General features: G+C 33.6%; 1 protein-coding gene across 2 annotated transcripts in view; it reads left to right on the forward strand.

The window, feature by feature from the left end:
- LOC143252148 (uncharacterized) overlaps positions 1 to 22,567 on the forward strand; it is a 46,367-nt gene extending 23,800 nt beyond the window's left edge. Inside the window, exons 2-7 of one of the 2 annotated variants that reach the window (XM_076503844.1) lie at positions 6,896 to 7,036; positions 10,688 to 10,907; positions 12,359 to 12,544; positions 17,632 to 17,850; positions 20,344 to 20,498; positions 21,601 to 22,567. In XM_076503844.1, coding sequence (XP_076359959.1) covers positions 12,415 to 12,544; positions 17,632 to 17,850; positions 20,344 to 20,498; positions 21,601 to 21,666 — 570 coding nt within the window. In that variant the 5' untranslated portion in view covers positions 6,896 to 7,036; positions 10,688 to 10,907; positions 12,359 to 12,414 and the 3' untranslated portion in view covers positions 21,667 to 22,567. Of the gene's footprint in view, positions 1 to 6,895; positions 7,037 to 10,687; positions 10,908 to 12,358; positions 12,545 to 17,631; positions 17,851 to 20,343 lie in introns of both variants that reach the window. The other variant, XM_076503843.1, reaches the window with a different exon arrangement.
- The last annotated feature ends 4,834 nt before the right edge of the window (positions 22,568 to 27,401 follow it).

A 27,401-nucleotide genomic window follows, 5' to 3' on the forward strand; every position in this document is an offset into this window, starting at 1 on the left:
AGCTACACGAGGACTATTTGCACTAGCTGTCCCAATATTAGCACTGTAAGACTAGAGGGAAGGCAACTGGTCATCACCACCCACCGCCAACTCTTGGGCTACTCTTTTATCAACGAATGGTGGGATTGACCGTCACATTATAACGTCCCCATGGCTGAAAGGGCGAGCATGTTTGGTGCGACAGGTATTCAAACCCGCGACCGTTAGATTACGAGTCGAAAACCTTAACCCACATGGCCATGCCGGGTCATTTTTAAAATTCTTTACATGTAGATTTTTACAACTTCCTTTGACGGTAAAAAAAAGGCCCGGTATGGCTAGGTGGTTAGGGTGCTCGACTCGTAATCTGAAGATCGCGGGCTCGAATCTCCGTCACACCAAACATGCTCGCCTTTTAGGCTGTAGGGACGTTACAATGTTATTGTCAATCCCTCCATTCGTTCGTAAAAGAGTAGTCCAAGAATTGGTGATGGGTGGTGATGGCTAGCTGACTTGCCTATGGTCTTTACACTGCTAAATCAGGGATGGCTAGCGCAGATAGCCCTTGTGTCACTTTGCGCGAACTTCAAAAACAAACAATCTCGATGTGTTAAAATTTTCTACACTTTTAACGCACACGATGAAGGACTCTTGAGAAAAGGCTTAAAGCAAAACGTCGGGTAGAATAATTATCAAACAAACAGTTATCTGATGTCTTCATTGAAAATTATTTCAGAAAAACAAATAATAATAGTTACTAATGCATTTATCAATTGAATTAATTTACCTGAAAGTTGAACTTTGGCGTTTATCCAACACAGTACATTATCTCGTGGTTAGTTAAGTAAGTAGACATGTGGTTCTTCCTCTTGGACTCGCTCTCCAGTGACACCACGGCATGTCTGCGAACTTACAACGTTAGAAACCGGCTTTCTATACCAGTGGTAGGCAGAGCATGGCTCGTTCATTATTTAGCATTTTGCTCAAATTCAAATAAACAAGGCATGGCTAGGTTGGTTAAGGCGTTTAACTCGTAATCTGAGGGTCGCTGGTTCGAATCTCCGTCGCACCAAACATGCTCGCCCTTTCAGCCATGAGGGCGTTATAATGCGATGGTCAATCCCACTGTTTGCTATTAAAAGAGTAGCCCAAGAGTTGGCAGTAGGTGGTGATGACTAACTGCTTTCCATTTAGTCTTACAATGCAAAATTAGGGACGTCTAGCGCAGATAGTCCGTGTGTAGCTTTGCGCGAAATTCCAAAACGAACAAATCTCTTAGAATTCCTTGACATTTGGCTTTGAAAATTGTCGCTCTTGTTGTTTTGAATCAAGCATAAAGCTACACAATGGGCTATCTGTGCTCTGCCCACCACTGGTATCGAAACCCGTTTTTTAGCGTTGTAAGTCCGCAGACATACCGCTGAGCCACTGGGGGGCGGCGTTGAAAATAAAATGAACATAAGAAACCCAAAACATAAGTTTTAATGAACGTTGCTACATATCCCTACACCCCCTTTTATTGTTAAGATAGGTTTTACGTAATGTGCTGGGCAAACAAAGTGAAATGTATGTGCACAAAGAGACTTCGGGAGGACCTCAAGCGTTTCCTTTAGCTATAAACTTTAAAAATTCGTGCACAAAATGTAACACTAAAAAAAATTATCTCTAATCCGAAGTACTTTAAAATGAAGAGAAATATATTTATTTGTTGTTGTTAATAATTCACCAAACATTATGATGTACGCAGAAGACAATTTACGCCATGTTTCGATTTTTTAACTGATTTTCTTTGTTTGTATTGCAAGTAAGTTTCTTCACTGGGGCGGAGACTGGTAACATGTGTTATAGAATTCTTCAGCGCAACTCAGCGACATAGTACTGATTCCCCCATAGGCATTACGCTAAAGCATTATGAAGGACTGCTGATACTGCTACAAGGTAGAGAAGAGCAAGACAAAATAAAATAACAATAAATTGTTTCGGTCAACAATTCATCATTGTAGCTTCATCAGGACTATTAGAACAAGAGCTGTCTTATGTAAAATTATAAATACTCATAAAAGTTACAGATATCTGATTCAGTGTGTGGTATTTAGAGTTTTTTTCGTTTATTATAACTTTTCATTCTAGTTCTAAACCGTCTCTATATTTGTAGTTAAGAGTATGTATTAGAACTATTGGTTGCCAAAACACGTAGTTAGATGTGTTTAAAATTGTCAATTCCCTAATACTAATTACTTATGACAACTATAGTTGTAATTTGTTTGTTTGTAGTTAAGCACAAAACTGCACAATGTTGTGTCTATCACGGATATCAAAATCCCTTTTTAAAGGTATAAGCTTTCAGACTAACTACTGTGCTACTTGAGGAAGGGGGGAGCAAATTGCAATTCATTAAGAGTTAAAGTCTGTGCAATGGTTTAAAGTATGTTAGCTATTTAATTTGAAAATCTGATATGTAGTGCTGTACTTCTACGTTTCCGCAAGTTATTCTCTTTGGACTAATTAGCTGGCAGCTATTTTGATGACAATTAATTATTTCTAGAGAAGATTAACCAGCAGGGGTGCTCGTAGATTGAACAATCTTCTTTTGATCCGCACGTGGCTTATGAATTAGAAATTAGTACGAGGTTAGGCTGTCGTAGATCGATTGAATTTATGTAACAGGGCTGTTACAGAGTTAACTAACCAACTTGATAAAGAGAGAAAAACACATTAAATTTAAGCAGGTAGACGTGAAGGCAAAGGCAATGTTGAGGCAAGTTGAGGTGATGGAGAAGAAAAATCGACACAAACAAAATATATAAATAACAATAACTATAGTGGGACTGCTTTGGTTTAAGGTGTTTAAACTATGATGCTGATTGGTTTTCGTTAATTCTAACATACGCTATTTAATGTAATGCTGGTTAGTTATTGTTTATTTATAGACAGGAACTCGATATTCTTCTAGTTAACTGAGTGGACGCTCAAGAATAATTTATGTTTTTGAGAACTGTTTTTGTTAAACCGCGTGTGCTTGTTTTGTACTTCCCGAGTAGCAGAAGTCAAAGGTAGATGATATATTAAATAAAATATTAATTTGAGTAGATTTTTAATTTGTATGCAAATTTCATATAACTACAGACCGAATCCAGCTGATTTACTTAAGTTATGTGGTTTTATTACAAATTTCAGTGGTAAAAGAAGAATATATTAGCAATGTCGTTGGTAGAATTGTGTAAGAAAGTAAGTGAATGGATGTGCTTATTACTGTTTGGCTTGACCATATAATCAGAATCTTTTGCCTTTCCAGATGCCAGTACTCAAATCATGCACTGATGTTTAAATTAAACTTTTTTTCACAAGAATAGTTTAGATGGCTAGGTGGATTGGGCCTTCAACTCGTAATCTGAGTTCGAATTCCCATCGCACCAAACATGCTCGCCCTTTTAGCCGTGGGGACGTTATAATGTGACAGTCAATCCCACTATTCGTTGATAAAAGAGTAGCCCAAGAATTGGTGGTGGGTGGTGATGACTAGCTGTCTTTCCTCTTGCCTTACACTGCTAAATTATGGATGGCTAGCGCAGATAGCCCTTGAGTAGCTTTGCGCGAAATTACAAAAAAAACAACAAAGATCTGATGAGTTATTATAACTTTTAATCAAGTGATCAGTATACATCCTGTTAGTGTTGATTAATACACACTCGACATTTTGCGTATAAAAAAAACAAACCATTTTCGTTTATAACGTCAGTGCTGTTTGATAGATACTTATCTCTTGTAAGTACCACTAGAAAGTTGCGATATTTTTTTCCTCCCGCTAGTACAGCTGTAAGTCTACGGATTTACAACCCCAAAATCAGGGGTTCGATTCCTCTCGGTGGGCTTAGCAAATAGCTCGATGTGGCTTTGCTATAAGAAAATACATTTTAATTTTTTTTGTCCTTATTAATATATATATATTCAATAATCCACATTCGCGATTTATCCACAGTTTACACATCAAACTCAGGACAAATTAAACTTTTACTTGTATATGCGGATTGACAGGTGTGAAGAAAATATTTGGTTGGTGGAAAACTTTTGAGGGAATGGAATCTATATTAGAACAGAATAAGTTGCATGTTGTAGGAGAATATTTGTATGGAAGGAATTCTACTAAATATATTACATTTAAAAAAAGTGTCCATTGTTATATAGATTTATATGTTTGTGTCGTGTCTTCGTTGTTTTAATTTGGTTGGTCTTGTTACTATGACAACCTTCATCGTTCGTGCAGACAACATATTGTGCCACAGCAAACATAACAAAAAAATGACGCCAAATATTTATACGATTCTTTCAGATTTAATATGTCATTAACTTTTTTTGCAATAAATATTTTATTTATGTCTTCCATATTACTCATGGAATTTGTTCATTTTTCTCTAAGCCTACTTTATATAAATTAAAGCAGTCAGTGACTGTAACATACTGTAAACTTTTGTTTTATCCATTATTTCAAAGATAAGGTTTTACCTAGTGTTACATGAATAAAATTCAGTCCAAATATGTTGTCGTTAATAGAACAGCCTAATGTTTTAAACATCGTTTGAAGGGTGTCAGTGAACAAATGCTCTAATCCAAATATTTAGTAACTCTAAAATTTCTCTGAAATCACGATATTTAAGGTTTTTTGTATTAATTATTTATCGCTGTGTTTGTGCATGTGGTTTGTACGTTTCTTTTTGCAAAAGATTTGGTAGTTTCAATGGCCTAGTTAAGAAATTTAAAAACCCTTTCTATCAGCATCTTCTTATGGAAGTGCTGTTTGTTGGCGTCTCGGTAATTGCAATTTTAAGAATAAGTTTCAAGAAGATGATACTATTGAGGCTTATATCCGTTTTACATTATGATAATGTAATTAAAAATATATATTTTAATGTACTTTTTATTTTCTACGTTAAACTAATTTTTCGTAGTCAAGCTAAATTATAGAAATATCAAAACGTAATAATTTTAAAGTTGTAATTAATCTAACACTTTCCTCGCAGTCAAAGAGTGCCTTTACACTCTCGTCTGTCGAATATTAAAAATTAAGTTAAATCCGAAAAATCTCCATAGAGGGTGTTTTTGGACGTATCTTTCGAAACAAGTCTTGTTTGTTTAATTTATATATATTTTTAAGTGAAATACAGCTTCCTCGAGTCTCCATACTAGTTAGTACTAAGGTCTACCCACTTAGAGTAAATTTAGTATATATCAATAAAGCCACATTCTCAGTGTCATTAATTAAGAAATTCCCAACTATTTAGGCCTGGCATGGCTAGGTGGTTGAGGCGCTCGATTCGTAATCCGAGAGTCGTGGGTTCGAATCCCCAACACACCAAACATGTTCGCCCTTCCAGCCGTGGGACCTTATAATGTGACGGTTAATCCTGCTATTCGTTGGTAAAAGAGTAGCCCAAGAGTTGGTGGTGAGTGGTGATGACTAGCTGCCTTCTTATACTGCTAAAGTAGGGATAGCTAGCACAGATAGCCCTCGAGTAGCTTTGCGCGAAATTCAAAAAAGAAAATGTAACCATCATTAATCCTTCTGCTATCACCTTTTTATGTTTAGTTTACAATTGAGATACGAAGATTTCACCTACGATTCGGTAGGAAGCTCAAAGCATCACGATAGTCAGCAGTAGGATGAACAAACAAAAACACTTTGAAACCAGTTATAAGTATAATATTGCACTCGACTTGCTACACAATTGGTTCAAAACGGTTCCTGAATATACCTGTGTGTCATTTGGAGACTTCTATGCTTTTTGTGCTTGGCCATTAAGCTTATGATGCGCTGACGGATTTCAGTCACCTTATCACTCAAATAACTTTTCACAGCTCTAACGCTAAAAAGAGAACGAGAGATTCCTTCTTTTTAGTCGATAAATATATCCAAAATTCAGTTCAAATTGCGAAAAAGTGGATTGGGTCAGTTTTTCAACAGAAATATCTCTCACTGGATTGTGAGGGACCTGTTAAAAAGTACGTTTTTACAGTTTATAAATTCACGTTGTTTTTGTTTAGATTGTTTTAATGCGTAGCTGAACAACGGGTTACTTGTTCGCTATCCACTGCAGTGGGCCTGGCATGGTCAGATGGTTAGAGTGCTAGACTTGTAATCTGAGGGTCGTGGATTTTGAACCCTGTTCTACCAAACATGCTCGCATTTTCAGCCGTGGGAGTGGTGATGGTGTATTGATATGACGATCGGTCCCACCTTTCGTTGGTGGGTGGTCATAACTAGCTGCCTTCCCTCCAGTCTTACATTGCTAAATTAGGGACGGTTATCGCAGATATTCCTCGTACAGCTTTGCGCGAAATTTACAAAAAACAAACCAAATCACAGCGATGAACTGTGTCGCGAATTATAGAGTTTTAAGTGCGTAAACTTACCGTTGAGCCATCGAAGAATATTTTAGAGTAAACACTGAAAACGTTTTTTTCCTATTGTTTTACAAAAGGGTACTGATATTATTATTACTCTTTATTGGGGGAGAAGAATCATTTAGGTGAAAAATTTTTCTTGCACTTTTTCAGCACTGTTAAATGAATAAAGCATAATTTGCATTATAAATAACAGATTATTATTATCAGTGCTGTCATGTTAGGCCTGGCATGGCCTAGCGCGTTAAGGCGTGCGCTTCGTAATCTGAGGGTCGCGGGTTCGCGCCCGAGTCGCGCCAAACATGCTCGCCCTTCTAGCCGTGGGGACGTTATAATGTGACGGTCAATCCCACTTTTCGTTGGTAAAAGAGTAATCCAAGAGTTGGCGGTGATGACTAGCTGCCTTCTCTCTAGTCTTACACTGCTAAATTAGGGACGGCTATCACAGATAGCCCTCGATTAGCTTTGTGCGAAATTCCAAAAACAAACAAGCTGTCATGTTTTCTTTCAATTTCAGCACCACAGTTTGTTAGAGTTGAGAAGATTCATCATAACGCCTTTACTGTGGCTTGGAAGATACCTGTGGACCTACACGACAGAAAATTAAAGTTACTGGCTTTTTCTGTCCTCTGTTTTCCAGTGGGCAATAGTAATCCAGGTAATCTAAACTCAGTAAAACTTTACATAAGAATTTTACTTTAGAATAGTAATATTCAGAGTAAGAATTATTTTGGAGAAATATGAAAAACATAAAATAGCATTTCTGTATTACTCGGATGGAGATTACCACCAAATTATATGATTTTAAGTAACTTCTATACTTTTAACGCCAATTTGTATTAAGTAATTTGTTTGGACCATCACAACGTTTATGTATTTTTTGTAATTAATGCACAATATTTCGTTTCCATTACCTAAGCCTACGTCTCACAGTTGTAAAAGGCTTAGGTAATTGAATCGAAAGCTTCTGCATTAATTTTAATACACACACACACAGAACTAAATAAACGTGGTGATAGTCCAGATAACTTACTTAAAACAGTTATACCTTAATTTCTATCAAAACAATAAATTACATATCGAAAAATAAAAATAATATTAAAAATAATGTTTTTTACTTCTGTACGTTCTTAAACTTTTCACTAAATTTCAAACATAATCTGACACAATGAAATATAACCAATACCAGAAAATAAATGTGTCGTAAATTTACGTCGTTGGATTGGCCTAGGAACAAGATTTCATATACTCATGTACGTGTTACGTAAACATTATACTTCTTGAATTAATTAATTAATTAATTGAAAACGAAATCCACATTGCACATATATATACATTTTAAAAGAAAATATAGAAAAACTAAATTATATAAAATATATAAAAAGATAAAAATCGTGTGATTCAACTACAGAAGCTATCCGTTTTCTATTATTGTATCAAAAATATTGAAGTTAATCTTATTAAATTATGGAAAAAATTGTAGTTCTTAGATATTTAAGGCTTGATTAATTATTAAAGTGTGATAAGACTTATATTAAACTATTCTATAGAAAATTTATTAATTCCAAAAAATTAAAAAATTAAAATTATATTATTTACACTAAATATTGACATAATTAATATTATTTTCACCATCAAAGGAAGGTTAGTGCTACTGATGTTATTTATTTGTGATAATTGAAGCTGTTAAGCTGATGGCATGTTTTGAATTCAGTGAATAGGGAAAATCTTTTGTAAATTCATGAATAATTATCAAAAATATGGAGGTATTTTAATAATTAAGCAACTTTTGTTTTGTTTCCAAAGTTTTCAACTTGATGAATTTCTGTTACAGAAACCGATCTTTTTCTTGAGATTGATTGTTATATCAACCCTTCCAACTTCTTTTTTTCAATCTACATAATAAGAGTGTTCATCAATATTAGCAGTTGTTTTCATAACAAAGATTTCGACTGTTATATTGCAGCCATCTTTAGGCTTAACCGACTGTTTTAATTAAAGGTCTGTAATCCTGAAAAACAACAACAGCTGTAATATAGAAGTAATTTGTAATGAAAAAGAAAGTGATTAAAGTGAAGAAATTTTGAGTATCTCATTTTGTAAATTAAAGGTGTGCATTGGTACATGCGCGCGCAGGTTCGTATATACGCATCCAAGCGCGCATGTATCAATGTACATTTTTAACCCTATCGTGACAGGTCACGGGTCAAAAGCCATGTCATAGCATTTATCGGCATGAATTTAAACTTTTATTGAACTGCAGTTTTATGAATATATGTCAACAAATTTTTGCATCAAATTGTATATTACAATTAAACTTTTGGTATTGCAAATTAGTTAATTACTTAATTTAAAATTAAATATTAAAAGAACAAACTGAAATATCGGTTTGTGTGTGTCACGTAATATGTTGAATGTAGCAATGGTTCAAATTAATTATTTGTCAAAATACTAAGTCTGTATAGTATCATGCGAATTAGGAACACAAATTAACTGATATTGACCAACTAGAATATAAAATAAGAATCTCAAATATTTTGTCTTTGTCGAGATTTGACTTGTGTAATGAATAAAACTCAGTGCTCATTTTTGGAAGCTATATTTTGTATATATATATATATATATATATAAATTACATGTTTTTAAAGGCAAAATACAGCTTAGGTTTGATAGATTACGGACGGAGAAATTCTGTGGTATCGATAATATAGTTATTTATGCTTTTTTTGTTATTTCAAATGTATATATAAAACTTAAAAAATATTTTGTCTCACATCTTTTACATGAGAAATTTGAAAAGGCTCAGCAGCAAACGAGTTACACAGGTCGTCGTAACTAGAATACATATAATTGCCTGTTTATTTGTAAATAGTAATACGCTATATACATTTATAATATATGATAGCTGAAATATGCCTGTAATTTACTAAATACTAGGCCACTAAAGCACCGTCAAGACAATTAACTTTGTAAAGGCTAAAGGTAATTTTTATATTTTTTAATACTGTAACATGTATTTGTGCCACCTCAGTAGAAGTTTTGTAATGCTAGCCAGGTACGACGGAAAGGTCAGTATAATAAAAGTTATATTCAGAATAAACATTTTTGTTTTCTTATTATAATGTGTAGTCATCCTAAAATAAAAAAAGGATAATTTATATTTATTTTCTAATTTTTACGGTACTTACGAGGTCGGTAAAATTGACAGACCCCATATAGCTAAAGTAGAGAAAATAACAAACAAAATATAGTTTTACTGAAAACAATCATTTGAAATGTATTTAGGAGGTTTTACAGATTACACATTTTATATTTGAGGATTTTGGAGTGTAGAATAGTTTTTAACATTAAAATAACTTCGCACTCATAACAGACTCGAACTTTTCCCAAACAAATCTTTAATAAAAATAGTTAATTAAAAAGTTTGATTTTTGTGTACGAAAAACTTGCAATCTTTACTAAAAGTTGAAAGGATTAATATTGTGTTATGCCAATAAAAAACTTTTAATGAAGACTTTATCACACTTCAAACGTTTTTCACGAATTCTTTTTACAATTTAAGCACATTTAGCTTATTAGTAAACTTGTTTGGGCAATATTCTGCTCAGATGCCAGTAATTAATACTGTGTATAATTTTTAACGACAATGTTCCTTTGAGTAGAGCAAGAGTTGGCTGTGAGCGGTGTTGACAATTTGACTAATTATCACTTCAAAATTAAAGAGGGCTAGCTTTACCCAAAATTCAACAGATAAGTTTTTTTTCTCAAATTGTACAAGGCTATTTCTGTATATTTTCTTTTGTCCATTCTTCATTATTAAATTTTAAAATCTAATATTCTCTCATTTGGAAAAATTAAGTTTAAAGCTTGCTTGTTTGTTTTTATCAGAACAAAACCACATTGGACTGTCTGTTCTATCTACTACGGGAAATCAAACTCCGAATTTTAGCATTATGAGCCTATAAACTTACCCTGTCCCACCAGAAGACGAGTTTAATGTCAAATTGTGGCGCTATATTATAATGTTCACATAATCCTCATAAAATACTTTATTATTAATTTTAGGATTTTCATACAGATGGTTTAAAATAATTTACAACAAACAGTAGCATTTTCAATTGTTATCTCAGGGCCGAAGATATATTTTATATTTTTGTATGTGATGCACTTAGGTCTTTCAAACAAAAACAGAATATACTAAGTATTAGTAGTTGCGATATTTGATAGAAATCAGCGATTATTTTTTAATGTTTGTAATTTTGCACTAATTGTATTTTTATCAAATATTTTAACCAAACTCCGCTGTCAGCCGAAGAAAGGCAGATAACACTGCCCCCTAGTGCTACGTACAAGGAGATCACAGGGCTCCGGGAAGGAACCAAATACGAGGTTTCCGTGACAGCTGTTTACACAGGAAACCAGAGGATGGCAGCACCATCATTAGTTTTAAAGACTGAATCACCTTTTATTTCCTCTGTTCAGGAAGATCACGTTCTCTCTGGGTCAAAGCTTGTTTGTTGAAGAACCAGGTGAGTTATGTTGCTGTTTTCTTACCTGCAAAACAATTATTACAAATAATATAAGTGCTATAATAATTATAACTTCACACAGTGGGATTCAGTTAAAAGCAAATAAAAAAAAAGAAACTGAATGTTACAAGAAAAACAGAAACATAGGAAATTTTAAAGATAATTCGAACCACTCACTTATACACACATTTTGATTGATTTTATGTTTGGTTCTAGGTTTATTTCTTTGTTAAGCTAACTTCGATGTTTTGACAGGATATTCCATAAATTAAACGGAATTAATTATCATGTCTCTCAGTATGGAAACAGCACCCCTTCAAAAAGTCTTATTTCTTCAGCATTTAATAAACATAGATGTCAATGTTTATTTTCAATATGTTCGAAGTTTTCTCTTGGTATTCAGTGCAGAAGGTAATATTGTTCAGTACGCTATAATCAGAATTCGCGTTATTGTATTTACAATACAATGTGTTGAGTTATCATTGCTGTTCTCGATAATATTTAAGTTGGATGATAGGCCCGACACGGCCAGGTGGTGAGGATGCTTGACTCACAGTTTCAGGATTACTGGTTTGAATCTCCGCCCCATCAAATATGCTCTTTCTTTTATTAGCCGTGGGGACGTTATAAAGTGATGGTCAATCCCACTATTCGTTGGTAAAAGAATAGTCCAAGAATTGGGGGTAGGTGATAATGACTAGCTTTACCTCTAGTCTTTCACTGCTATGTTAAAGATGGCTAACCCTGGTGTAGCTTCAAGCTGAACATCCGGTAGGAAGTGACTTAATGGTTAACATGATTGGTCTGTGAATCCGACAGTAAATGGTTTGGTTTACGGCCCCTCGTTACAAAATAAGTATTTTGAGGTTGTAGATGCGCTCTAATATTGATAGGCAAATCGTATAATTAGGTCAGAGAAGTCAGAGTTGTCCCGAGAGTTGGCGATGGTAGATCTAGTTGCTAGTTAGATTTTTTATTTCTGTGTAAGTTTAAAATTAGGTGGGCTATTGTGTAGCTCTCTATGAAAAATTTTGAAACAAACAAAGTTATGACATTTCGTGTGTAGTGTTATTCCTGGAACCATTCTTCAAGATGCTTGACGAGAAACAAGATACGGAAGACCTTCATTAACAGTAGTCATAGTCCATAAAAAAGAGAAATACGCGTGTTCGAGGAATGCAGGTTCTAGGCTTAAATTAGATCAGTTTAACAAAATAATTTACACAAAGTAGCTATGTAAAACATTTATGAAATACACATAAAAAGTAAACAAGAGAATTTTAAAGGATGAGAAAGTTGATGTTCATTTGAGGTATGATGGGATATGATTTGAAACAATCCCTTTTAGAGTGGATATTGTCTGTTACTTTAACAAGTCTACAAATATTTGAGAATACGTACGATAAAGTACCTTTCGGAGATACTGCATAACATATTTTCTTTCTTATAAGAATGTAACTGTAGTGAGCCTGGAACAGCTGCATGCACAAGAATCCACAATAGAGTAATGTGCACTTGTTTCCCTGGATACACCGGGATTTGGTGCGACCAGTGTGCATCTGGATATTTTCTCGACAAAAAGATGTGCAAGGATTGCCCCTGTACGAATACAACATCATCTGGAAAATGCATATTAGGTAGGAGTTGATTTACTTACTACTGATTAGATTTACTTTCAGTTACATGGATGGTTTTAGGTTGAATAATAGGAACAAAGAAATAAAAAAGACATTTAACATACCCATGAAAATTAATAGACCACAAAGCATTAAGTATTTCAGTTCATAATAATGTATTAACTCTAATTGGTAATTCTCCATTTTTAACCTGTTGACTGCCAAGTATTTCAGCTGCTACAATATAACTCTAATGCTTCTTCATTTTGTAACTTTTTTCGTGACGCCATTTTGGATCGAAAGTGAAACAATTTGGTTAAATGCATATAGGCCTGGCATGGCCTAGCGCGTTAAGGCGTGCGCTTCGCAATCCGAGGGTCGCGGGTTCGCGCCCGAGTCGCGACAAACATGCTCGCCCTCCCAGCCGTGGGGGCGTTATAACGTGACGGTCAATCCCACTATTCGTTGGTAAAAGAGTAGCCCAAGAGTTGGCGGTGGGTGGTGATGACTAGCTGCCTTCCCTCTAGTCTTACACTGCTAAATTAGGGACGGCTAGCACAGATAGCCCTCGAGTAGCTTTGTGCGAAATTCCACAAACAAACAAACAAACAAACAAACAAATGCATATATGGTGCTGACATCTAGCGTTGAAGTTAGGTATTACTGAGAACGAATTAACTCGTCCGTGGCACTGTGTTACCGATCGGCTTGGACGAGTTATCTCGTCTGCGGCACTGAATATTTTTTTAACGAAACTGTATGTAACAAATAGATTAGACGCCTTTCCGCCAGGGCAGATCCCCCTGTGCTTAATATCATGTATTGTGATAACTTTATATAAACCAAACATTAAAGAGTCGCCAATGGGCACGAATAAGGAAACGCTGGAATTTCAGGCTGTTCGTCTGATTTATTAATTTTGTCTACTGGTTTTGTGAGTTCACAGGTCACTGTTCAGTGTGTATGTATGTTTTTCTTTTAGCAAAGCCACATTGAGCTATCTGCTGAGTCCACCACGGGGAATCGAACTCCTAATTTTAGCGATGTAAATCCATAGATTTACTGCTGTAACAGCGGGGGACTACTGTTCAGAATATACTTTACTGAGAATCTATATTAAAAGCATCCAGATATCGTTTTTCAACTAAATAAATGTAATCTAAATTACAAACAGATTCTTTCATAATGTACAAACATTATAATACATTCCGTGTATAAATGAAATAAAATGAAAATGCTCAAAATTCAATAACGTTAGAAATACAATATCCGTTTTGAATCTTATTATAATTATGAGGGTCGCGGGTTCGAATCCCCGTCACACCAAACATGATCGCCTTTTCGGCCGTGGAGCGTTATAATATGACGATCAATCCCACTATTCGTTTGTAAAAGAGTAGTCCAAGAGTTGGCGGTGGGTGGTGATTACCAGCTGCCTTCCCTCTACTCTTACACTCATAAATGAGGGATGGCGAGCACAGATATCCCTCGTGTAGCTTTGCGCGAAATTCGAAACAAACCAATACATCTTTAGGGATCTGCTGTAGCATGTCTGTGGACTTGCAATACTACCAACCAGGTTTCGATACCCGTGATGGACAGAACACAAATAGCCAATTGTGTAGCCTTATGCTTAACTACGAAACAAACAAACAAATATTCTTAGAGTATCAATTGAATGAGTAATTAAAAAAAGAAAATTCTTTATTGTTTTAGTTCTTTTCTCTTAACCTAAATTACATAAAGCACAGTTTTTGCTGTAATACTAAAAATATCGTCTGTAGAAAAAAAATCCTTGTTTGGGTTTATACTAATCTTCAGGTTGTCTGCTTGAGTCGCAACATAAGTTGTAACATTTTCCCTTGTTTACTAACCTTTGTTTAAATGTTTTTCATCAGAAAGTTATTATTAGCAATTTTTAAACTTCGTAATATAACTTTTTCCAGATAGTGACACTCAACCAATATTTGTTTTTAGTTCTAATAATATATTAACTCTCGTTTCTTCATTAGAAACCAAACGACACAATTTACTTACAAGATTTGTAGAAATATTTAATTTTATACGTTTGGCATGATTACTAAAAAAAAAAAAAACACAGGGGTGTGTCTGCGGACTTACAACTCTTGAATCTCGGTTTCAATACCTGTAGTGGACAAAGCATAAATAATCCGTTGTGTAGTTTTGTGCTTAATTACAAGCAACAACAACAACAAAAATGTATGTACTGATGTGAGTTTGTGGGTTTATAAGAAATATTAATTACAGTAGTCTTACCAATACATTAAAAAGGACGAGTCTTTGTTATTTTTTCAAAGATAAATTTAATATCCTGAAATTTATTGAAATTAAAATTCGAACAAACGCATTAATATCTTGAATATCTTTCCACATACCAAAACAATCATCCCCCGCTGTTATGACGGTAAGTATACGGATTTACAACGCTAAAAAGAAATCAGAGATTCAATTGCCCTCGACGAATACAGCAGATAGCCCGATGTCACGTTTTTGTTAAAAGAAAAACACACGCAGCAAAGCAAATGTAGAAAAATCTTTTCCAAAATATTTTCACGTGAACTACAAAATTATCTTCAAAATAATTAGGTGGTATATTAAACAGTTGTAATTCGAAAAATCTCATAGTGATATTTGCATACGTTAGAGCAACTCTTATGTCCATTGGTGTACCAGAAATTTGAAAGATTTGTTCCTCATTAGTTGGCCCGGCATCGCCAGGTGGTTAAGGCACTCGACTCGTAGTCCGAGGGTCGCAGCTTCGAATCCTCGTCGCACCAAACATGCTTGCCTTTTCAGTCGTGGGGATGTTATAAGGTGACGGTCAATACCACTATTCGTTGGTAAAAAGTAGCCCAAGAATTGGCGGTGGGTGGTGATGACTAGCTGCCTTTCTCCTAGTCTTACACTGCTAAATTAGGGACGGCTAGCGCAGATAACCCTCGCGTAACTTTGCGTGAAATTCCAAAACGATTTGTTTGTTTTTTTTTAATTTCGCGCAAAGCTACTCGAGGGCTATCTGCGCTAGCCGTTTCTAATTTAGTAGTGTAAGACTAGAGGGAAGGCAACTAGTCATCACCATCCACCGTTAATTCTTGGGCTATTCTTTTACCAACGAATAGTGGGATTGACCGTAACATTATAACGCCCCCACGGCTGAAATGGCGAGCAAGTTTGGCGCGACAGGGATGCGAACCTGCGACCCTCAGATTACGAGTCGCACGCCTTAACACATTTGGCCATGCCGGGCCTCCGAAACGAACACACTGTATATAAACTGCAGTGAAAAGAGTAAATCCATCACGAAAGATGTTTAACCATACGTTTCTAGGTAACAAGATTCAATTCTGCCTGCAAATTAAGTCACGGGAACTGAACAGTGACTTGAGTCACCACAAACGCATAAAGTAGATGCAGGTTTTTGGAAAACTTGTATGCAGAATATTCCAAGATTAGATTCTGTTAAAATATTTAGTATCGTTTAACGTAAACCTGTTTATTTACAGGAAATGCGACAAAACATTCCAGTTGTTCGATCTGTCACTGAATCCTCACCAAATTAGGTTGGGGCTCAAGTTCTCAGTTTTTGCTTCCTAAGCCTAAGCTTTTGATATAACTAAACGTTCGATATTTATCGTCCAAATTAATCTCTTTGAAAATTTATTTATACTGATTTAAAGTATATATTGTCTGTATATAAATAGCTTTGTGTATATTATATTTATACATACACATACCTGTAACCTTTTTCTTGGCATATTGCTCTTTTTTTTTCAAGTCTAAGATTTCTGGTTCAATTTGGCGCTCAGATGCACCTTACGTTTATGTAAGGTATGATATTTATTCATGCTTTATAACGATCATCTGAAACTATAGTTTCCTGCTGTATGAAATATCTTGGTGATCATGAGGAAGTACGTTTATAGGTAGTAGAGGTTTAGGTATTTTTAAGTGTGGAAAATAACTTAATGTAGAAATTGTTTATATGCACGTTTTTTTATCTTGTACTGCGATAAACCAGTTGAGACAATGTAGTTTTCGAGATAGATGCCTCTGATTGTCGTAGATATTAATAAAACAGTTCCTAAGGCCAGCAGAACACTGCTGTAAAGTTTCTTTCTCTCGCTCAAATATCGAAATAGGTTATTTTAAATAACCATGAATCAGTTAGGCCCACTTTCCGTCTCTTATAATGGATAAGGAATGTGAATATGGAAGTAAAACAGTCATGTATTTATACTTGTTGAATGCTAAGCCTAAGCAAAAAAACAAAACCGCTCAAGGACTCCATTAATTTTTTTTAAACAAGTTATCTAGTCATTTACCTATCACAGTTAAAATATTCTTATAAAGCTGATTATAAAAAAATATAAAGTTTCTTTAATGAATCTGATGAAAAAAGTTTCACATATGTTTATCAGTTAAACCCTACAGACATTTTCTTATGCCAGCTTGAAAGCTCTTATAGTAGAGACTATGTATATTTAATATAAGGACATTGAAATTTATGAATAGTCATGAAATTTGTAATGGAGGGATGTACCCCACTGATTACAAATAAAGTTTCCTGTTTCACAAATAAAAATCTGCATTTTTTTCCTCGTTTCTGGTATGTATGTTGACACACCACTTTGTGTAGTATTATTCTAAGATGTTTTAGTTATAATTTTCCACTGAGTTAGATATATTTGCAATTTAGCTTTTTTTTCTCGAAGTAAAATTCTCATCATGTTCCATACAAACCGTATTATACATCTTGTAGCTGGTTAAGTAGGAAAACAGTAATTTTTTTTTATACTCTTAGGAATAAATTAAATTAATACTAATGGCAACATACTGGCGATTCTTCATTATTGTATGGGAACGCCAAGGGCTCGAGAGAAAGCCCAAACACGGAATAGAAAATTATAAAGCAAATGGATTGAGAACATTACTTATTTAAAAAACGTTTATTTATTACATGATTTCAGATCTAAATGTAAAACAAAAATACACCACGTTGACACGCAGCCAGTTGTGGCGTATAACGAATCATCTGTTGTACCTGTTATTATAATTATTTAAATACTTAAAGATTCTTTTTTCAATAGATGAATCTGGGGAGGTCAAGTGCGAGTCATGTCTTGCTGGACACCGTGGTCACTTCTGTTCTTCGTGCACTGCAGGATATCGTTGGAATAATATCAGTTGTGTGCCCCTGAACTGCTTAAGTTTCACGTTGTGCATGAAGCAGATGGATCATCCAGGATGTAGTGACTGTATTTACTTGATGGATAGTTTGTCTCCACCTACTGCACAGAAAAGTTCAGGTAAACTTGACTATTCTCCTTTCTTAATCAAACACTAAAGAAAACTAACATAACATACATTTTCCGCGAATACGTTTACTGTGCAGAAATGACCAAACAATGAATGACCTCTCTGCCTGTTGCACGGAAAATTAAAAGCAAATTACATTGAGAGTACCTTTCTTTACCCGTTACACAAAACTTTCATCTACTGAGAAGAAACTTAGGATATAATATTCTTTTTACTGGGTTCATCTTCGTAGAATAACAGGAAAGATACCTCTGAGTAATTAGTTGCCATCATCGCATAGAGAAGTGCATACAAAGTAAATATCTATTACTCAGAAAAATGCAAGTAAAGCGCAGCATTCAATGATACTGTTTCGTCAATGGAAACACTTAAATGACATACACAGAGGTAGACAAAAATAATGGTCCTCTTTGAAATTGATGTGAATTTGTTATATATTTTATTAAATAAGATTAAAACATGTAAAACTATATTTTTTTAGAATGCACTCGATGAGATCTTTCAAATACGATCTCAAATTCTAAATCGAACATTGACTTTCGTAAACACCTGAACTTTTTATGATTTTAGTTACATTTTCTCATAAAACGTTTTGTGTATCTGCTGTAGTTTGTTAGATCTTCTTGTTACAATCAGCCTCCAAAATGACGTAACAAATTTCTCTGCAACTGTGGAATCGTCAAAAGATATCTTAGAAATAAGAGAATTGATGTTATGAAAGGGTCAGGTCAATCACCTGATATCAATCCGATTGAAAATTTATAGGCTTAGTTAAACCGATTAACGAAATATTGCAATCTAAACACAGAAGATGAACTTTTTGAAGTACTGAAAGAAAGATGACAGGCAATAACTTGGGAATATCTGCACAAACTCAATGAAAGCATGTTACATCGATTTGAAGTAGTACTGAAATACAAGGGAATGCCGACTAAATATTAACTTGTGAAATTGGTTTGTGCCACTTTTAGTTTCATTTTTACGTTTGATTATTGCAGGGAAAGTTGTTTGGTCATTTCGTAGACTAATTGCATTAAGAAGATCTAAGAAACTATAAAAGTGCACAACACTTATGAGAATATGTAACTAAAGTCACAAAAAGTTCAGATAGCTACGAAAGCCAGTGTTAAAATTAGGATTTGAAATCATATTTGAATAGATCTTTTCGAGTGTGTTGTAAAAACATATAGTTTTACATACTTTCTATTATTTAATAAAATATATAGCAAATTAACAACTTTTCAAAGGGGGAGCATTTTCTGTCCACTCCCTGTCTATTAAAATGTATTTATACTTAAAACTTTTTAAGTAGCATATTTTAAATATATTGAAAGATTGACGATTTTAGGGGTAATTATATTGACGCTGAAACAATTTTTATAGAGGGTTGCATGACAAAAACCGTAGGATAGAATTATAGCTTTATATATGATAGAACCAAGTATTCGGTTGCTGTTATGTTGAAATACATAACACATCAACACATGAAAGTCCACATCAACAAATGATTCATATATTTAATAGAAAAAGGATCGTACAATAGATGTACTATAAAACGTTAAACGGACACAAACTGAAACGTATATTATTATATTTACAACATTAGTAGCAAGTGTGCATCATTCTCTTACTTTTAAGTTAAAGGGTGCTGCCGAACCTCAGCATTTCGCAACCCTGACTTTGGTGATCAGAATGTATGAAATGTTCGCAAAGAGATTTTGAAAATAGATAATGTTATGTCACCAGCGAGGTATTTTTGCACTAAAGCTATTTACTGGGTCGCGACTGGGCAATGTTATGAACGGGTCCAGGATCAAACAATATTAAACAACCCTGAATGTACAGGGTGGCCCGTAAGTCCCTACCCATCCATACATCTTATGTATCCAGTGTATCTGTGTGTTGTCCCTCATTCTCGCTGCATAATATTATGCAACGCCATGTTCTGCGAGACATTTTCCTCAACATAGTAGGGGTTATTGTTCCAAATGCCGAGGTAACAGCTGCCTTCAACTCATCATTATTATTATAACGTTGTTTAGACACAACATATGGATGGGTAGGGACTTACGGGCCACCCTGTAGTTATTTAACCAAAGGTGGTAGTATTCATTTGATAGTAATTTCATTTCCAATCGTTTAAGGAGGTAGTAGGCCTTAAAATTCTCAAGAATGTTTCAATAGTCACAACATTTTCATTCCCCATTGAACACGCCAATACAGACATTTTGTAAACATGGTTCATAGGCTTCGTTTTATTACCATTTTTGGTTCGCTTTCCTGTTAGATAGTTGAACATACATTAGTTTTATAATTTTTCTTTTTTAAACTTTTTGCCATTTTTATCAAATTCTAATGGAAAATGTTGGATTTTATGTATGTAATGTTTGTCTTGCTGTATTAGGATACTGTCTAATGAACTTCGTATAATTTGTTAATTTCTATAATTAAGAAACATAAAACAAGGTGAATTTAACTTTCAGAGCGAACAATCGCTGATGGAACTGTGCCGTTAATTGCTGTGATAGTGACTCTTGGAATCATCTTATTGGTCGCAGCTGGTGCTACCTGTTACCGCTCTTGGGTTCATTGGAGGGCGCGACCAAGGCTTCCTCTGTGGGAGATGGAACTCGGTGAGGTAAAGAATACGTTGGGTTATCATTCTATATGCAAAATAAACGATAATAATATTCATCATATATCATCTGAGGTGGAAGAAGAGGACCTTACCGACTATACCCATTCCGCTGTATCGTAACTACCCCATATATCAGGTTCCGTTAAAGTGTGACCCTTGTAATCGGGGAGAGGAATTTATTTTCAAAGATTTCTGTAAAAGTAAAAGAACTGTTCTTTCACGAAAGTTAAGATTACAAAACAAAGCGATAGCGTTGCTTAAGAAGGGCGCCCAGAACATTAAACAAAAACTAAATGTTGAGGGCGAGTTACTTCATAATTGGGGAGTTAGGTCAGTAATTGACAATGACACGGGATTGGCTATTATTACTAGTTTGAATGCCAAGAAAGTATTCTTTTATACAATGTATACGAACAAAATAATGGGCAACAATGGAATTGCGGATATGATTAATTAAAAAATGTTTGCTTTCTTACCGAGAGGAAAAAATAAGGGGTTAGAGAATAGTATGATAACGAATCTGCTGTTTGGTAAGATAAAGTATTGCCATTCATAATTATGAAATACGACTGCAAGTATAAGTTTTGCCACAAATATTTTTTCATTAGAAATGTTTACATTTTTAATACATTGAATGGCCTTGATGAAATAGTAAATACAATGAATGTCTATTTTTTTTACTTCTTTATGGCGGTTTCAACCGCGCTCCCTCAACCCCAGCTTGATTGAGAACAAAAAGAAAACTTAGTTGGATAACTTTATTCTTCAGCCGAAGAAATCCTAATGGTCAACATTTGTAATATCGCTGTTCCAGTCACTATACATATATCTTTTTGTTTTCTATGTATAGTAGGTTTCAGACTACTGATAAACATGCCAGATATTATAAGTTCTTTAATTGCTAATTATTTATTTAATCGTGCTAACAAGTTTGAAATATGTACACGGTTTTGTAATTTAGCACATTGCTATTGACCATAGTTTGCCTTCTGGATGAAAAATATAAACGGAAATGCATACTGAGTAAATTAATCCTATTTACGAACTTTAATATTTTGCATGTACTAACTGTGTTTTGTGTGTTTGTGTGTTTTTCTTTTAGCAAAGCCACAAAGGCTATCTGCTCAGCCCACCGAGGGGAATCGAACCCCTGATTTTAGCGTTGTAAATCCGGAGACATACCGCCGTACTAGCGGGGGGATGTACTAACTAAAATATTGATAATGTAGATATTTCACAAAACTACATACGTTTTTGAATGAGCTATCTGACAGAACATTACTTTATACAAACGTTTAATATAATGTGAAGTTAAAGTGTCACTAAGCAATTTATAAAAATACTAGTAGCAAAGAAAAAAAATAGCTATGTTTAGAATGGCAAAATAAAAGCTACAAGGATGTAACCTTATTTGTTATTTTGTAAATAAATTCAAGCGATCGAAATTGAAAAAAAACTTTTAGTAGAAACATCAATCGAGAATGAAACTTATCATATCCTTGGAAGGAATGACTGTCAAAAATTGCTAATATTTTTACTTACACAACTTCCTCTATTTAAGTGGCACAGAATCATCGACGATTAACAAGGCTTCGGGAAAGACGATAAATATTTAGAGAGGAAAGAAGGACGAACATTGTTAGATACTTAAAATTATTTTAGGACCATCCTTACAATATACTAAAGGTTTGTTAGACGTGTATGTTTATTAATTAGAAAAAAGGCACCTTGCAATTTTTCTACAAAAAAGTCAATATATTATAGTGCCATTTTTAAAATGTTTTTCTAGACTTTTAAACAGTATTAAATCTTGTTTTAAACAGAGCTGCAAAACAGCATGAAATTATGTCAAGCTTTTGTGTGTGTATGTGGGTTTTGAGAATATATATATATATAACCCTTAAACTCAAATGATTTTTCTGACTGTAAAATAAAAAATTCGAATAAAGCAATAACATACAAATATCTGATTTTTTTTCTGTATCATTAGTGGGACTGAAAAGGTGAATACATGACTGTTCTAATGTGTTGCATTTTTCCTCTTGTTATAACTTTATACGATATTAACATAATCGAGGAATTCAGTGGTCCATCTCGGTTTGCAATACAAATAACCATGATGGAAAAAAATATGAAAGTACAAACCACATTGTAACAATTTCATATTTACATTGTTAGTATGCTTTTTTTTTCTATTAAATTTATAGGTAATATCCATACATAGTTCTGTTAACACTGCACAAACTAAATTGAACAATGCTGTTCAAACTTTTTATTAGCAGGTCAAAATTATTAAGTTGCATTATTTAACATGACTGTGGCCTAAAAACATACCCACCAGATTGCCTCTAAAAACAAACAAAATAAAGAAAGTATTGAATCTGCTTACCTGCAGAATGTGGGATATACTAAAGGGTAAGTCAGGTTTGTAATTTACGACTTGTTAATTACCCCTACCCTCAAAACAGCTCACTCCTTTGCATTTTGAAACATATAAATAAGTACAGTAGAGTAACTACAGTTTTAGAATTACCCAAGGGAAGGAATGTTAAAACAGTAATGAAAGATTAATAATATTCCAACAAGGTGAAGTATATTATCCGAAGGAAGCAAGTCTGATTGGTCAAGATTTTTGTATTACAATTATATACGGCAAGCAAAATATTAAATGAAAAAGTTAAATATTAAGAAATAAAGCATGTAAGTTATAATGTAAATGTACAATATATACATGATACAAATGTAGATCTAAGGATTTTGCTGTAATGTTCCTCTAGTAGTCTTGCAGAATACACCTAAAAAATTAAGAACTTTGAAGGAAGAGGTAAGACAAGATCTTAAAGTGGTTTGTTTATAAAATGAAGATGTTTCTATATAACCTTATTGTTATAATTCATTTTTAAGGATATTGAAATCTGTAATAAATATGTTGACCATGTTGTTATGCAAACTTTATAAATCAAACATAGTGTGTGTAATGTTTGCAAAGAAAATTGAAACACTTTTAATATTGCTAGTTTATCTACTGAGCTTTGATTGCAAGGAATGGTTACATGTGATGGTGCCATCCGCATATGTGAATATGAAGGATGTGCATATCTTTAAACTGGGAACATAATGTGAATATCTATTATCTCTGATATTACAAGGCAGATGAAATATATGATAATGGACGAAACTATGTCATCTTATAAACAGGTTTCAAATATTCATGTTGCTACAATTGTTAGACATCTTGACAAAAGAAATATCCTTTATGTTAAGCTTTCAAGAAAAATGTGACAATGACACTAAATGTGTTGCTATCATCAACAGCACTTGAAAAAATCTGCAAACATTATGTAGAGTGACATGGATGTCCAATATCCTTTACACATATGTTAGTTTGTGTGTGCAATTTAACTTAAAACACTGGTTGGAATAAGTTGTACAGCATAACTTTGTACCCACTACTCATCCCATGCCAACAATTGATGGGGAAATGTGTTTAACTGGAAATGATTTTGGTATTTTGGCCATCATTGGTAACCATTTGTATTTTAATAATTCTCATTTTTCTTCAAAAGCCAATAACAAAATGTTTCACACGTAACTTCTTGATCACATGTGAAAAACCTTACATTCAGGAAACTAATAACCATGTTTGTATCAAGTTGGGTATGCTCTTTCAAATGTAATTTACTGCTGTGAAGACTGTTTATGAAAACAGTTGTTTGTCTTTTATTAAGTTTCTTATCCTAAGCTTGTACCCTTGTCTCATAACATATCCATTTACCTTAAGAAACACCAGAAATTAATTTGTATATTGGAGATTTTAAAACTGAGTGCAAAGAGAGCTGCTTTCTAACAAAAGCTATAGGCAAAGAAGCTAGTGAAAAACAAACATCATTCTGAAAGGCCACAGAACATAAACTAACCTATATTTATGAAAAAAATTAAGATATTTCATATATGACAAACTGAATATTGTTTTGTGTGCATAGTCACTGGCTGTATGTGTCTTTAGCAGTATTCAATATTAAAATTAAATATGACTTGTAAATCAACTCTTGTTTTCCATATGTTAGTTGTAAATAAAGTGTGATTAAAAGTATAGTTCAACATTAAAAAGTCTAAATAATGAAAAGTTATAGTCAAGTCGTTAACCTCAGTGTAACCAGTCACACTTTTTTTATATGTTTATTTTAACTACTTCCACATAAAACATTAATATAGAAATGCAATTATCAAAGCTAGCTGGACTATGATACAGCATGTGAAATAGAATGAAAATGGTGACACTCTGACACATTACTGACATGTTAAACAGAGTTCTACAAGTACAATGTTAGTCTAAGGTCTCAGATGTGCCTGTAATATTCTATTGCTTTGAATAGATTCATTCAGTGCCATAGTAGTAAGAGCATGTACAATTGTTTATTTAAAAGCAAGAGGACATATGAGCTATTGAAAGTAATTTTGAAGCTTTAGCATTCCATGATTCATGAGTTTTGTAAATTAACTTCTGGTTAAAGTCTAGGGACAAGTGATTTTTCAAGCAAACTATTAGCTCTGGTTATGTTAGTCTTGGTATAATTGTTAAACTTAAGCTGGGTTAACATTTGGTGACAGTGAGTTGTAACACAGAAGGAAAATTCAATAACATTTTGTATTTAAATAATTAATTTGAAATATATTATTAAATTATTAATATTATATTTAAAGAGTGTCATATTTATTTCTGTAATTTGTATTTTAAAATGAAACTTAAAGTTAGTGAGGTCAATGGACAGGACTAATCGAAAAACCTTTACTAAAAAGAAAATAAAAAAAATGTTGTTATGCTGTATGTAAATTCCTTTAAACAAGCAGAGGCCTTAGATACTGTAACACTTAACAGCTAAGTAGATGATGAAAGAAAATAGCATTTACACTAAATATTTGTGCATTGTTTTCATTGCCAAACTAATGAATTGTATTGAGCAAAAAGCCTTTCAGTAGTAGCATACTATACGTAAGATGTATGGTCAAGATGTTAATACATATATTCTTATTACTGGAAATCTACACACAGCTTGTAAAAAATATCATCAGTAGTTTGGTGAGATAATGCCACATAAGCAGTGACTGTGTAGGTCATGCCCTGCCAGTGTTAGCCCTTATGTAACATAACCATTAACATTTTAAAAATGACTGATGGAAAAGTTTATTAAACCAAGACTTTTTGTTGTATGACTAGCTAACCTAATAAACTCTTGTACTGAGCAACCTACTGCATATAAGATGTATGGTCAAGATACTATTATATTCTTTATACTGAAAATAAATATGGACAAGGAAAAAATGATTTGTTAAAAATTATTTTCTGTTACGGAATTTTTAAAATTGTTGTCACACATACAGACCTTATGATATGCAATCAAAATTAAGTTAACCAGAAGACAGTTGGTCTTGACAGTATTCAACTATCTAAGTTGGATGTTTTATGATACCTGAGAAGAACCAACAGGAAGACTAAAGATCTACAATTCACAGTGATTGTATTCTGTGAAGCATGAGAACTCATGGAGAACTTTGCATCAAAACCTTAACCAGTATCATAAAAAGAACCTGGAGTTGATGAAGATTTGTAGTCTCAGCCACAACTCACTCAATAGCTGGTTTCATGAAAGATGGCCAAAGAAATCACAATTGGAACTGTCCCTGTTTGATTATCAAGTCCATAAATGTAGCTCTAGAGAAATATTGTTAATTTGCTTTGCTTAAAAATGCACTTGGAAGTTGTAAGCTAGGAGATTTGCAAGCTTTTGATGATCCTACTTGAGGAGTGGGACAACAGTGTCATTCAGTAGTTGTATAAAATTAATTACATTTAATATAAAGTTAACATTTATGTTCAGATTTGGTAAGCTTATTTTTGATCAGAGTTTCTTAATAGATTCTTTGTAAAAAGTGAATCTATAGTTGTATGAAGTTATCTTAAGAAAGTCTTCCAAACCTGTGAAAATCATCTAATATCCACTGTTCTTTCAGTTCTTTCAAATCTTTTATTTCATCCACACTTCCTTTATTAAAGTGCAAGAAAAACAACTTTCCAGAGGAAGTAGTAACACTTGAAAATCATGATGAAGCACATTTACTTTGGATTATTTTATAATTTTTTAAATGTTATTTTGGGTACAAATAAACAATTCAAGTCTTTTGCAACTGTAAGGGGTCATTCTTTGTAAGTGCTACGTGTCACAATAAAATAAAGCAAGCTACTTATTTCAATCTTCCTACCTTCTTCAGTTGTTCTGCTACAGGACTGTATGCCATTATATTTAAAGATCTTTAACATGTTAAATTTTAAAGTTAGTAAACCACAAACAGTTACACGACAAGAAAGTAGCTTTCTTCAACTAATAGATTAATAACTGTTAACAGTTTTCAAATTATACTTAACATTCAGAAAAAAAAAGAAACCACACTGTACCATTCTTTGCATTTGAAGAGAGAAAAGGTCAGACTCTACTGTACCAACTGTAACCATCCAGAATTACAACTGTTTATTCTATAAAACAAAAGCAGTGCTTAACAAGATGGTACATGAAATTATGTATTAATGCTACCTGTTGTCAGGAATAATTTGTAGAGACTTTAAAAGAACTTAATTTCTTAATTATAGCCATATTTTAGTTTGATGCAATCCTATTTCATGTTTTTATAATATAATACGTGTTAGAGGAAATCGGAGTCAATTTGAAAGCAGTAACAAGTTTTGCATATATGCATTGTCAGAAGGAAAAAAAAAACAAATAGTAATTTATTGTCAAATTCTTCAACCAATCTGGGATTTTCTTTTTACATCAAGCTATAGTCCATGCACATAATGACATATTTTACCTACAGTTGTTCTGTTTTAGTACAATATTTAAAATGTAT

This window comes from Tachypleus tridentatus, chromosome 6 (genome assembly GCF_004210375.1).
Source record: "Tachypleus tridentatus isolate NWPU-2018 chromosome 6, ASM421037v1, whole genome shotgun sequence".
In the NCBI taxonomy this organism is placed as follows: domain Eukaryota; kingdom Metazoa; phylum Arthropoda; class Merostomata; order Xiphosura; family Limulidae; genus Tachypleus; species Tachypleus tridentatus.